Source organism: Camarhynchus parvulus, chromosome 6, assembly GCF_901933205.1.
Source record: "Camarhynchus parvulus chromosome 6, STF_HiC, whole genome shotgun sequence".
In the NCBI taxonomy this organism is placed as follows: domain Eukaryota; kingdom Metazoa; phylum Chordata; class Aves; order Passeriformes; family Thraupidae; genus Camarhynchus; species Camarhynchus parvulus.
This window is the reverse complement of record NC_044576.1, coordinates 9937322-9951594: the sequence shown is the minus strand read 5'-3', so window position 1 is coordinate 9951594 and position 14273 is coordinate 9937322. Positions and strand designations below refer to the sequence as shown.

Below are 14273 nucleotides of genomic sequence, written 5' to 3'. Positions count from 1 at the left end.
TTCCATCTTTCAAATTGGATTACTCCTGTTTATGAGACTGGAATCAGATTATAGGTTCATATAAGTTAATCTTTTAGGCACTGTGCTATTATGACTTTTTTTTTTTTAATATTACAAATCACCTTTGGCCTAGGACATGCTTGTTTTCCTGGTGTGTAGTCCTACAGCTTTCTCTTCTGGTGTAGTCTGTCCCTGAGATGCCACATGTCATTTTCAACATTTTCATTTGAAATAAACTCGTATATTTTATTTTTGCCAAATTCTTTGTGCAGGAAATATGTTTTCTGCATACTTCTTCACATGGTCAGAGGCAATGTGATCACCACACTTGGGGAAGAGGGAGAATTGTTTCCATTTCAGATGGATGGATATCACAGAGGAGGAAAGGGATGGGGCTTTAGTGTTGCCTTCTTTTGTAGCCTCTGTAATTTGCTGCTGTCACTCTCTCTGCTGCATTCTCCACCTTCCTGTCCCTTGACTAGTAAATATTTAGGCTTAAAAGGGATGTGGAGCTCTATATGGAAGTTTGGGGAAAATGTAAATCCTGATAGTATTGGCTTCTTGGCCTTAAGTTTTATGCCCTACCCTAAGTCTTCTATGTAGGCTCTCTTTCTTCCCTTTCTGCTGTCTTAAAAAGATTTTATTCTTCATCTTTGTTTATTGTGCAATTTGCCCCGCTCTCACCCCCATCCACTTTACTTTTTCAGATGTATCCAACATGAAACCTACAAAATTAGAGTGTTATGTTAGTCTTATGAGTGACATAGTCCTCTATTTGAAATCTCCCTTGGCTCCATAAAGTTGTACAAGAAACAGTTCTGGAAAATATCCACAGAAAGTATCTGTGATCTCTTTGATTAGAACATACATGTATTAGTACTGTTTAACATTAGCAAAAACAATGAAAGAATGAATAAAGTCTCATACTGTACTTACTTTTTAATAGTTAGGTGCAAGTGTGCTTAAGTAAAAAGGGAAAAAGCAAAAGCCTTCTCACGAGGAATGAGAGATGTGTTTGTGCCTGTGTGTTTCCACACAGAGGTCATTGTGGCTGACTTCACAAAGTGCGATGCACAATGCAGTTTGTTACTGGTGACCTCAAAAAATCATCTGGGAGAGCACGTTGCCAAAATAAGATGTGAAGAAGACATGATGAAATAATCTTACCTGAATTTAGCACTTACCAGTTAGGGATATGCTGTTTGCAAGCATTTTAGCAGTGCAGAATAGCTTTACCTGTGCTTGTCTTTTCATACCTTGCAATCAGAAGGATTTAGCTAGTTCCATTCATACAGCACAATCCTGTTAATATTTTTGGTCTAGAGCCTAGACAGACTCATTTGGGTGAAAATCTGAATGCAAAATAAAGAATTTCCCTTGTTCTTTGCAAAGAGGCTGTAATTAACACAATTTTAAACCCCTTTGCCATGGTGTTCACTTAAGGCCCGGCCTGCTGATGCCGTGCAGTGCTTCAGCAGAGGAGAGGAGCTGTTCCTGGTGCTGGAATGGATCTTAGGCTGTCCTCTCCAGCCTTTGCTGCCGGGGTCCCACATGCACATCAGAGCTTTTGCTTCACTACAGGCAATATCTTATCCAGGTTATTTTTCTTTTCTATTTTTTCTTTTTTTTTTTTTTAATGGTATCTTTAATAAACATTAGTTTGTCTCAGAATCGAGTGATCATTTCTGAAACCATGAGCTGCACCTAAGCATTTCTCAAGGTTTCTGTGGTAGCTCATGACTTTTTTAATGCATCCATAAATATGTATTTGATCATTCACACTGCATATGGCAATATTGAGTGACCTAATTTGGACTTTGCTGAACTTCTGTATGTGTCGCCACAGTGCTGCTTTCATAGGCTTTTCTGCAGTGGGTTGTTGGGCTTTCTTACCTAGAGGTGTGATACCAGTGAGCAGCATGTGTGGCTATCACATCTGCCTATTTAGGACACATGATAGATGCTTTAGATGAGATTATGGGATGCCACATGCTCAACTTTTATCATATTGTAGCTTTATAACTGTCAAATGTATATTCTGCAAGGCTTAAGGACTTAACATGCAAAAGTTTGTACTTGGGTGTCATAATGGCAGAGCAATTATTGCTATTATTTGCTTTCACAGATGTAAAAAGGAATTTGTTACGGGAAGTAGAAGACTTAATTTTTATCTTTGCTGAAAAGCTTAATGCAGTTTAAAAAACCAAGTTCTGTTTGGCCATCAAGTTGTAGAATAACTGAGGCTGAAAAAGCCCTCTAGGATCAGTAAGTCCAACTGTTAACCCAAACCCATGTCTAAACCATGTCCCTCAGCACCACATCTACAGCTTTAAATACCTCCAGGGATGCTGACTCCACCATTTCCCAAGGCAGCCTATTCCAATGCCTGACCACAGTTTGAGTAAAGAATTTTTTCCTAATGCCCAATCTAACCCTTCCCTGGTGCAGTTTGAGGCTATTCCCTCTCATCCTGTCCCTTCTTACCTGGGAGAAGAGACCAACCCCCACCTCACTGCACCCTCCTTTGAGAGACCTGTGGAGAGCAGTAAGGTCCCTCCTGAGCCTCCTCTTCTCTGGCTAAACCTCTCCAGTTTCCTCAGCCACTCCTTGTTTGTGCTCCACTCCCTTCACCAGCTCCGTTGCCTTTGTCTGGACTTGCTCCAGCACCTGAATGTCCCTCTTGTATTGAGGGACAGAGAACTGGACACAGCATTCAAGGTGCAGTCACCATAGGAGGTATTATCTGAGTGTAAGGTTATGGTGTTACATTAAAAGATTATCCTTTGGAATATCATCCACCTCTGTACTGAATTTTGAAAGAAACACATTCCCCTTGTGGTGTGTTTGTCAGGGGTACAGGTAAGCGAAAATGTCCATGCGCACTGACGAGTGCACAGCTCTTCCAGGAGATACCACTCTGTGACTCTCTCCTCACATGCTTTTATGACCAACAGTTTAGGATAGAGAGTCTTAAGTCTGTAATATAGGATTTATAACTGGGCCAGGTGCAAATGTGTGTCAAAAGGTGAACAGAAAATGCTCACAGAAAGGCAGGAATCCCCACCGGTGCAGGCTGTACTTTAAGTTTGGTATGAGATCTGCCAGCTCCTCTCAAGACTCTGAAGAAGAGTTTCTTTTTGATGTGAGGCAGCTTCTGATGTTTCATAATCAGAGGCAGAAGATGCATGTGTCAGTACCTGAGTACATGTGGACTTCAGTTTTTCTGACTAGTAGACAGTTTTAATTGATACAACATTTTTTCATTGACCAATAGCTTATGGCTGCTGTCATGGGATCTGAATGAAACAAAACCTGAACAGTTTTTTCAAGTCAGTTATTTTATAGATAGGCAAGTACTGGGAGGAAGCTGATCTCAAAGCAGTACCTCATATCCATCAGGGAGAAAGGCCAAAAGGGAGGTTTTGAAATATTATATGTGTGAGGGTTTTAAATCTTACTGCAGATTTTTACTACATTTTTGGGTCTGATAGGAACATATTTTACATATTTTCTCGCAAGTGTTCTTTCTAATCCCTGAGTCAATGCTGGTGAGATGCGCTTCTCATTGAACCATTAATTTCTAAAACCAAAAGCATATTAAAAAGCAACATTTAGAGGAAGCCTGGGTACAAACATTGTGAAGGAACAGATAACTTCTTCTCCTGACATTATCACATCATTCAAGCTGCAGTTGTCAACCCTAATGAAAGGTGGTGATGCTGATTTGAGCATATTGCTTATGTGATGTGCAAGAGCTTTGGGAGATAAGGAATCCCTGGTGCTATCATTTATAATTAAAGTGTCCATCACTTTCTTCTGAAAAACTGCTTGACGAATAAATAATTAAAGATCTGATTCTGATACACTTAGCTGAAATGAGACTTCTGAGAACAGTTCAAAAGCAGCAAATGGAATTTCTTCAAAGTAAGGCTTCAAGATAAATAATAGTATTACAATCTCAGTCAAAGACAGTTCTTGTTTGTTGAGGCGGGAGGGTATTCTGGTTTATGTTCATTAAAATCTAATCTCACAGGCATCTTAAACTTCCTGCTTGCAAACAATGCCTGGTGATGTCTATCATTTTATCTTTTAAGCACAGTATAAACTGGTGTGGAAATTAATGGCTAGCTAACAGTTCCCTGCGTTTTCAGACAGCCAAAGAGAAGTTGTCTGTTTCATGGTTTGTGCAGCATGGAAGCTTTATAAACTACTATGTTACCTAAAGAGATTATTTTATTTGCAGATATGCATACTTTATACAGATTTATTCTTTAGTTGTTTCACTGAATTGATATTTAAAAGAATGATTATGCCAGAACAATGTTGGTTTTCATACTTTCTAAAATAATCGAAAGGTTTGAGGGGAAATTTTTTGAAACACAAATTATTGTACCTGCTTCCATTATGTTCCAGTAATAACCGTGCTCCCATTAGAGTGCAAATAACTTGGATATTGTGGAGCTGTGGTGTTGGCAGGGTTGGTTTGGTGCCTTGAGATTAACCTTTCACTGCCGCATGCGTATGTTTGTCATTTATCCCCTTTTCCTCAGGTGCAAAGAGGGCTACCAAGGAGTCCGCTGTGACCAATTTTTGCCGAAAACCGACTCAATCTTGTCAGATCCAAGTACGTCAAATGTTTTTCTTCTATTTCCAATCCATGCTGGAGGCTGCTCTTGCCATGTGAGATGACCCTTTGCCTGTAGTCAGACAGTCCCTGCTGGGGGCCACTGCAGATGTGTGCCACAAATGGGGATGCTCTTGTTGGTAGGGTATAAAACCACATCATCCAGTCTCTGTTCTTGTGAAACATGTGCTGCTCCAGCAGGGCACAGGGTTCCTTATGGTTTGGAATAATACTGTCCCTGCTTAGAGCCAAACATTTGTGTTTCTCTACTTTCGACTCAACAAATAAAATTACATAATCTAAAAGGAAACCCGGTATAGAGTGCAAAGTGGTTCCTTCAAAAGGAAATAAATGCACATTGTGCAGCACTGAAGAGATTATAATCTCCTTGGAAGCAGTTTATATCAGTTTACATGGAAGTTAATTATTTTTCACTTGGACAAGTGATTTGTTGTCTATTTGCATAAATAATAAAGATGTACTTCCAGATAGTACTGTGGAGACAAAGTAACTTTCTACATGTCAGAATAACATCTGCATATATCTTCTCTTACTCCACTGTTTCCCTTTCTAAATTCTCTTGACTAAAAAAACTATGCCAAAAATATTATCCAAGATTAATTTTTTGAAGGTGAATCCAATTAATTATGTTTATCTTACATTTTTAAATGAAGTGACGTACAACAAAGGGTCATATCCAATCTCTTGGTTTTGTTCATATACCTGGAAACTGTAGCATATTAAGTCTTCTGGTTTTGAGTACTCTTTAAAATTAGATTTTAGTTGTTATGGTTTGGTTTTTTGAAGAATAATGCTTGTTTTTCTAGTCTTTGTGCTTTTTAATTTATTTTCTTGTGCTTTTCCATGTGAAAACCTGTTTCCGAAGGCACCTGTTGCTTTGTAGTTCTCTGTGTTGTGTAGCTCCCATTTTGGTTTGCTTTGTGTTTGGTTTATTTTCTCCTTAGCTTGACCTTTAATGGTAAAGTGCAGAGCTTGTAGTGAACAGGCAGGTTCTACCTCAGCCAAGTTGTATGTGCATGTGTGAGTACAGAAGCTGTGTATATGTCAAAGACAAAGGTGGTTTGTATCCTAAAAGTGCGGGAATGGACAGCTGATGAACAACAGGACAGGGCTGTACCTGTCTGACCTGGTTTTCACAGGGGACTCTGGCTTTACTCTCTCAAGAGTAGAGGTTAAATCCATGCAGATCCAACACAAAGCCCCAAAAAGGCTCCCAGATTAGGCTACATCTAACAAGACCAAAATCCTCATAATGTTTATCTGGTGCAGACAAAATTTTTTTTCTTTCTTTTTGTTGGTTGCACAGACTTGCTTCTCTTTATTAGGAGATACTTACTCCAGTTGGGTTCTGGCTGGATTGTTTCCTGAGCATTTTTCAGCCACATGATAGTGAGGCTAAGTGCTGCTGAAACAGCCTTTTTATATCTTCTGAAAACAAAAACTACTTTTTTTATTTTGTTAAGATTTTTTTCAAAATTGTGTTATTTAGGGTATGTAAGGAGGAGGGGCTTTGGCTTGACATGGTCATGGTTCTACTGGGCACACCTGTGGCCCAAAAGGAGCCTCTCTTTTGGTATGAATGAAGAAGGCTAACATGAGTTAGGTATGTTCCTAGTCAGTTTTGAAATTTATCTTATATTTGAGCCTTGTCTGTTTTCAAAAGAGGAAAAGACAGGTCCAGTTCAGGTCCATTTCTGTGTACTGGCATAATGTGATATATCTCAGTGTCTGTGTGTGCACATGCACTTGTTCTAAGGATGTCGAGCCTGGAAGGAAGATAATTGAACTTTCTGCTGCAGCGGGACAGTGACAACATTTTGTTCAGGAGTTAAATCAGTAATCTTCCTTCTGGTGAGAGGGAAAAAAGTAATATCATGCTGATAAGTACCACTCAGTAGCAGAAGTGTTTGTTATTTGCATAACCCGAGGAGTGTAAAAAGTATTTGGCCCAGGAGTCAAGCACAGTATTATCATCTTCAAAGGCTCTGGGTTTGCACTGCCAAAACTTAGGTTTGTGGTTGAATGTGTTTGGATTAGAAAGAGAATGGCTGAAGGGTGAATTTGGAGGTGGCTTCACAAAGAAGCGATTTTTTAAACGCAACACGAAATTTCTGAAAGCTGGAAAACGCAATGAGGACTCTTTAGTCTGGGCTGCACGGAGCCAGCACTGGCTGGTGTCAGTCAAGCTTTATGAACAAGTCCAGCACATTTGAGTTTCATGGGATTGCTTAGGGTGTTCCTGGTGGGGAATGTGCTGTTGATGACACATCTGCTAACATTTAGCTTATTTGAAGTTTGCATGCATTAAGTACTGAAGCAATGTTTTTGTCTTACCTTGCCTGTCATACCACAGGTTGTATTTTCTGAATATACCCTTCTCATGACTGGGAAGTGAATCTGCACCAGTCACTTGATAAACAGCAACAATTTTGTTATAAAGTTGTTACTTATGTACATGGGCCAAAGCATCTTGATTTTTTTTTGGTCGTTGTTTTTTAAATAGCCTGCTAAAACAAACCAAGCTTGTTCAGTGTAGCTATTATCTGCATATTATTTGCATAGTGGAAAACAGTGTGTTATGGCCTTGCAATACTTTTAACACTGGCTGCTTACCTCATTCTAGATGTATGCTAGGCAAGTCTTGACTTTGCATCACAGATATTAATACAAATTATGTATTATTAATATGGATTAATGCATGCTAGATCACATACATGTAGTTTAATTCAAGTAACTGATGAAGGTATTTAAGATTGTGTTTTCAGGAAACACTTTTTGAAACTACTAGATGGTGTTTCAGAGTTCCTGAATTGGCATCTATGGCTTCTTGCAGTCAGATCTGCCACCTGCTACCCTCCTTCAGCTAAAAGAGAGGATTAAAGGCCTAAGAAAAACAAAATTAAAACACACACAGACCAATGTCAAAACACTCCATGCAGAGGCTCTATGACTGGCATCACAAGTGTAACAGCTTCCACTTTCCTCAATATCTCTACTCTTGACAAGGTTTTCTGGCTATAAGAGGAAGTTGTTAAAAAAGAATCGAAAACAATCCAAACACAAGTAGTTTGAGAAGTTTGGTAATCTTGGAATATGAGAGAAACTTGCCTAAACTATGGGAACCTCAGACATGTGGGAACCTAACAAAATAATAATGTCACTAACAGGGCAAAAGGCTGCATGGCAAAGCCACCCAGGCTCACAGGCTCTGTCTGAGGAGGAAATCTGTCAGCCGTGCTAACAGTGTGCAGGAGAAGTCCCTGAACCCTCTCTCTCTCTCTGTCATCTTCTCCATTATATGGAGGAAATAATAATGGGACAAAAAGAACAGAAACAGCAGTCACATGCTGGAAGGAGAGTATATTTAGAATGTTGTTTCAGCTTTCTTTGTCTGGGCTGCCTCCTCTGTAAATACAGCTAACAGCAATGGTAGAACACTTCTCTTTTCAGCATTTTAAGTACAACCTTAATACAACTTTATGCACAAGAAATTTTTCTGTAGCCTTGTGTGTATCTGTAGGATTGGAAACTTACTTATGACGTAACTTGTAGAAATGTACTCCTGTACTATCCTTTATTGTGTTCTGGAGCAGACCTGCCTAGCCCAATGAGTCCTGAAAGGTAAGTTGTATGTGGGCTGCAGATATTTCTTTTAATCTGCTTTTTTACTGAGGCAAAGTAAAACCTTTAGAGCTTTGACTGTTCTGTAGGCATATTCCAAAGTGAGGAATGAGACATTGAAAATGAGTTTATCACCTAACCTCATTTTACCAAATTGCTCCTTTTTACCTACAAGTATTTTGTTCTTAGCATTGAAAGCTACTTTTCTGTGCAGACTGTGTATTCCAATTTTACAGTGTTCAGTATTACTTTTCTACTCATCATATTAACATTCCCATTTGTCCCATTTGACTCAGAAGCGTGAGTAAAGAGGAATCCTCTATGAAATATTGGGAATGTTATCCAATCCTTCTGCAGAAAAAATGCATTATTCCCTAGAATAATAAAAGTGGACTGGAAAGCTTATAGGTCACCAGGCCATGCTCCTGCTGCTGCATCAATCCCATCACATAATTTCTTCTGTGATCTGATCATACTTCACTCATAATCTGTGTGGACCAGCCACCAGAAACAGAGTTTGTTTAGCATCCCTGCTCTGAGGATTTCAAGACTTTTCAGCTTCCAGACAAAACTTACAGCAAAATGTGTCAATTTTTTATGCTTTGTTAAAATGCTTCATTTCAACTTTGATTTTTTTTTTCTCTTGGTTTCCATGTTGTTATGTTTGAGCTTTGTTAAACTGGCTTTTTCAAATGTCAAAAGTCTTCTTCCCACTGAGTGAGCTATAGCCTGTGGTCTTATAGCACTTTAACCTGTGACAACATGGCACACATGTTTCTCTTTGAATCTCATCAGAGAGAAACCTGCAAGTGTCATATCTGGAACCTGCAGTTGCTCATTCTTAGATTACTTTAGCAAAGGATCAAAATCCCTCTTCTGGAGGACTGGGACTGTAAATAAGAAAAACAACTATAGCTAGGTTACAAATGAAAAAATGTCTTTCCAAACATGTATTAAAAATCCCAAGACCCCCACTAATGTCCTCAAAAAAAAAAAGGCTCCCCAAGAAAATCAGCAAAAATCTTACGCATTTCATTTTATTCTTTATTCCCCCTATCTAGTTTTATATATGTGAGATCAGAGGATAATTTATGTTGAAGGAGATGTCTGGAGAACTCAGGAAGTTCAGCCTCCTGCTTTAAGCAGACATGGCTTTGAAGTCTGTGCTACTGCACTGGACACCACAAAGGTTTTTTGCAAAGGGACTCGTATCAAATAGAGGATAAGGAGCATCAACATTGTGAAATATCTCTAAAATATATTTTCAAATTATTTAAATACATACAATGAAACTTGTATAACTGATAACTGATTTTCTAGGGCCTGAATAATTTTTTGTTAAATCTACTTAACCTTTCTGAAGTTGTCAGAGTTCCTTCTGAATGTGCTTTTTTTCTCCTATTTTGATTTCTAGAAGGTATAGGAGAAGATAAGATTTTGCCATTGGAAGGACTTCAAAGGTTGCATGGAAATAGGAGCAGTTAGGAGTGGGAGACTACCCAGAGGTGGATATCTGAGTTTTGTGGAGGACAAGTCCTTCTTAAACAGCTTTAACATGGGACTTACTTAATCCCAGAAAGAACTTTTGAAATCCAGATCTAAGTCTAAATTTTGTGGCTTAGCTTAGTCTTAAAAAGAGAAGATTTTAAGTCCTCTGCATTAATTATTTCATCTTTTCAAGACTTTTTTATTCAGAAAAAGCATATGAAGGGAGAGGTTGTAGACCAAGCTTCTTTTATGCTGTTTTATCAAACTAATGGCAGAATGCCACACCACCAGTGTGTTCAGAAAAAATATTAATGTTGCTCTAGGATGTTAAGCTTTAACAAAAATTAAATAATCAAAAGGTGGTATTCTATTGGCTTGTAAAATTAGGTTTTAAGAGCAAAAGATGTGGTGACTACAGTCAAGGGAAATTCCCAAAAAAGACAAGTCAGTAGAAGTTCTGTTAGCCTCCATCAAGTGGATCTGACGTTTCTCTCAACTGCAGTTTCTTCATAAGGGTGTGTAACCAGAGTTCCTCCAGTTCAAATGCATTACAAATCAACCTAGATTAGTCTTGATGCATTAATGGATTGAAAGGAATTGCCTTAATTGAAATAGTAATAAAGAAGAAAAGCAACACAGTCTCTCCAGAAGTTTCACTAAGTCTAACTGTAGGTGAGAGAAGATGCCTCAAATGAGAGACAGGCTGAGGAATATGAAACATCAGCAAGGTAAAATAAGAAAAGATATCCCTGAAGCAATGAGAGACATTTTTTCCCTCTTCTTTGATCATCAGGTGTGTAAAGACCTTGGGATAGGATCAATAAAAGATGAGGTGTTTTCAAATCTGAGTTGTGTGGAAGCTGTAAAATTTGACTTTCTGTGAATAGTATGAAACGTCTTGATTTGTTTTGTTGCCGGTTTTGTTTTCTTTTCCTTAAAATAAGAACTTAGGCTTTATTCTGCGGAGCTGGAATGGAATGTTCAAAAGCAGAAGTGTGACATTAACAAACCTTCAGTAAAAGTGTTCACCAGTGATAACTGGAAACGTGAATGTGTTCATTATCAGAATGTCCTGAAACATTAAAGTCAAAGAGAGATTAATTGAAGTCACAGATTGGCCACTAATGCTGCAGGCAAAGAAAATCAGTGGCAGTTTTAATAATGTTATTTCTTACAATCCTAAAAGCAAAATTTAAATCCGTAGGAAGCACCTAATAATATTTAATGCTATGGATAAGCTAACAGTGACTTGTCCAGAATGTGCAGTATAGATGTTTTTGAGTAATTTTTTTAAATTTCTTGTTTTCTCTGTCAGTACTGCAAAATAGATTTTCAAAACCAGAAGGATATTGGGAATCCTCATTTTTCTAATGAGGGGGGAGAGCATTGTGAGTTCATTCGTCTTCTAAATTTGTGTTGCTCTTCTCAAGTCAAAACAGGAAAAACAAGTGCATTCGTGTGAGTGCTGTTGCCAAATATCAAGCTGAATTGCTTTCATTACTTTAGTGTGCAATAACAGAGGTGGTTTTTCCCTACTTTCTTTGGATCACCAGTCTTTTTAGAAAAGAAACCAAACCAGCAGTAGGTTTGCACAACTACTCCCCACACCTTCTGGCTTTCTTTCCAGAAATATTAGTGAGGGGATTACAGTTTATTTCCATTTAATATTTCAGTTTTAAATTACATGTCAGCCTTTACTAAATTCATATGGATCTTTATTTAGGAATTAGCTGAAATAACATTAAAATAAAAAGTCATACAGGTTTATTTGGAAAAATGGAAAAATTCAATCTGAATTAGACCAAAATTCTTATATTCGTTTTAAAGAAGCATTAGTTCCTTATTCTTCTCTGTTCATATCTTCTCCTGGAGGGCAAGGATGTATTGGCATCTGGTTACTCAACATTGTTTTATTTTCAAAACTTTTAATTTGAAGTATTCAGTTATGTCTGGTTTTGCCATGGCTTTTACACCATAGATGGTCTTCTGGAGTTCAACTTGTGCAGGCTGCATCTCTGTAGACATTCTTACAAAACAGCTAGAATCAGGCAAATGCATTATCTTTGACAACAGGGAAAAAACTCTAAACAAACCTCAAAACCACTTGTTTCCTTCTTCTTCTTCTTTAAAAATTGCATGTATGTGGAAGGATAATAATGAAATTGACCAAGTCATTTTATATGGAGTTGGTACAAATCCTAAGGAAGAAAGAAAATGGGATCTCTAGCAATATAAATCCCAGCCAACAAGAAGTTTTCATCAGCATGTCTTTCTGTAAGCCATGGTTGCTCTAAACCAAAAAGGAAATGGAAGCCACCTCATGCAGGGGTGTTTGAAGGCCGCCTTTCCAAGCTACCATTCATCTGTGAAATGTGGGACTTGTGTCTAGTTCAGGAATTTCTAGGTCTTTGTGTAGTGATTTCTGCAGGTTGTATTTTAGGGAGGTTGACCACCTGCTGGTCGAGTCTCTCAGCCAGGGCTCGTTTCCCAGGAGCCCAGCCGATGGCTGTGCAGGGAGGGAGCAGTGTTACGTAAGGGCCGCGGGTGGGAATCGCCGCTCCCGCTCCGCCGGGAGCATCCCGGGGCCCCGTGAGAGGCGGTGCAGCTCCCCCAAAACAGGCACCTTCTGAGGTGATGAGCCTCTGAAACAGCAACTCCTCCTACCCCTCTTGCAAACACATTATGATTTCCTAAATGTGCTGCTGGCCATTCTGTGGCTGGGCAAGTACAAATATAGTTGAAGTCTATGTTCTGTGACACCCTGGAAGCCCCTTATTTTGCCTGTTACCCTCAGTCACTAACTTTTCTGACTCGTGTGCTCTTTACTGACAAGATGTCACTGTTGGTGTCAATCTCCCTCAGACTTCTGGAAGTACTTTCCTGATTTTGCCTGGATGGATAAGGTGCAGTCAATCACTGACTTGTCAGATCACATTTTTGGACCTCCTAGGAGAAAAATTCAGCAGTGTAGTGACCATAGTTCATGCTCAGGGACAAAAGTGTAAGGAAAGATGGGCCATCATGAAATGACATATAGGAGAATTGGAAAAAACATGACTGTAACTTAGCTGAAAACATTCATTTTGTCTTTGTAAATTAGCTACTCAGTTGTCCAAGAGGATCTTACTTAGCAATACTATTTCACTTTCTATCACAATTCTGATTTTGAATTCTTCACGAGTGGTTGAGATGGCATGGTATAAGTTTCATCAAGATGTCATTGCCTGTTGCAGGAGCTAGTAAGGACACGTGGAGAAAAGAGATGGATTTCTCTTATTGGCAGTTAATTCTATGTCATTGAATGTGTCTGTGTTAAATCTAAGTCTGAATTGAATGTTTTGCTATCTCCTATGAGTGGTTCTGCATTAAATGATCCTAGTAAAAAATGCAATAGGGTGGGGGCAGGTGCTGTGGGGTTCCTCACATTGTGATCTGTCCAGAGTGCAGTTTTATGACTGTAAGTAATGAACAGCAGGAAGACGAATTCTGCACTGCACAAGCACAAAGCTGAGGATCAGTCAATGCACGCTCACTGCCTTGAGAGTAAAAACATTAAGAGGCTCATATGTGAGAGCTAGAATTTCTTCCAAGAGGATTTCTGCTGAGTGTTCTGATCATCTTTTCAAAATGAATACCTCAGAAGAGCCTCTGTGCTCTTAGCTGATCTTCACTCTTGGCATTAACTCCTTACTCCACTACAAGGATGCTCATTAAGGCAATTATTGTTGTTAGACTTTTCACTTTGCTTAGAGCTTCTATCAGTGCTGATTCAGCTAATTTGAACAATCTCCACTCATGAAGGAAAACCAGGAATAAGTATCACTCAGAGTTAAAGTAGCGAGTGCTCTGTGTGGCTGTGAAGACCAGATTCTGTGAGGGCAATGTGTGTATGTACATACCTGCCCATGAGAATGGCAATCTTACTGAAAACATTATGGGTCAGTATTACCATGAGTTTGATTACCACATCAGTTATAATCTTTTGCTAAGAATAAAAGCAGTACTGAAACTCCTGAAGGCATTTTCAGGCTCATTTCTTAGGCCTAACATAAAACACTTACATTTAGCAACAGGGAACAGCCACTTCTGGTTAAAACTTTACTGTGCAAACCCAGCAATTTATGTAATCATTATTTCCTGGATCAGAAAGATCAAATGATAGAGTCTTGATCTCACAGGGACTGGTAAATGTTTGTTAATGAATCCTTCAAGATGGCATTGTCCTCATGTGACTTTTGTGCCATGTGTGACTGCTGTTTTCTGGTGGGTCTTGTATCGACCATTAGGGAGTCAGAATTGCCAGCCATAAGCATATGTATTCATATTCTTCAGTGATAAATTTGCTCATGGCAGGAATTTTTTTAAGACAAACCAGATCAGTGTTGTCCCAGAAGCAAACCAAAGAGCAGACTTGAATAGGCAGTTCTTGATGAGGCTATGCTTGGAGGACCAGATGCACTTCCAGCCATTTCACTGAGCACCCTGCTCTCAGGGGTCCTGGCTCTTTGCTCTCACTGCA

The 14273-nt window shown here is 38.9% G+C and overlaps 1 protein-coding gene across 2 annotated transcripts in view; it reads left to right on the top strand.

The window, feature by feature from the left end:
- NRG3 (neuregulin 3) overlaps positions 1-14273 on the top strand; it is a 390407-nt gene that overhangs the window by 282798 nt on the left and 93336 nt on the right. For both annotated transcript variants that reach the window (XM_030950824.1, XM_030950823.1), the window contains exon 3: positions 4551-4624. In XM_030950824.1, coding sequence (XP_030806684.1) covers positions 4551-4624 — 74 coding nt within the window. The remainder of the gene's footprint in view (positions 1-4550; positions 4625-14273) is intronic.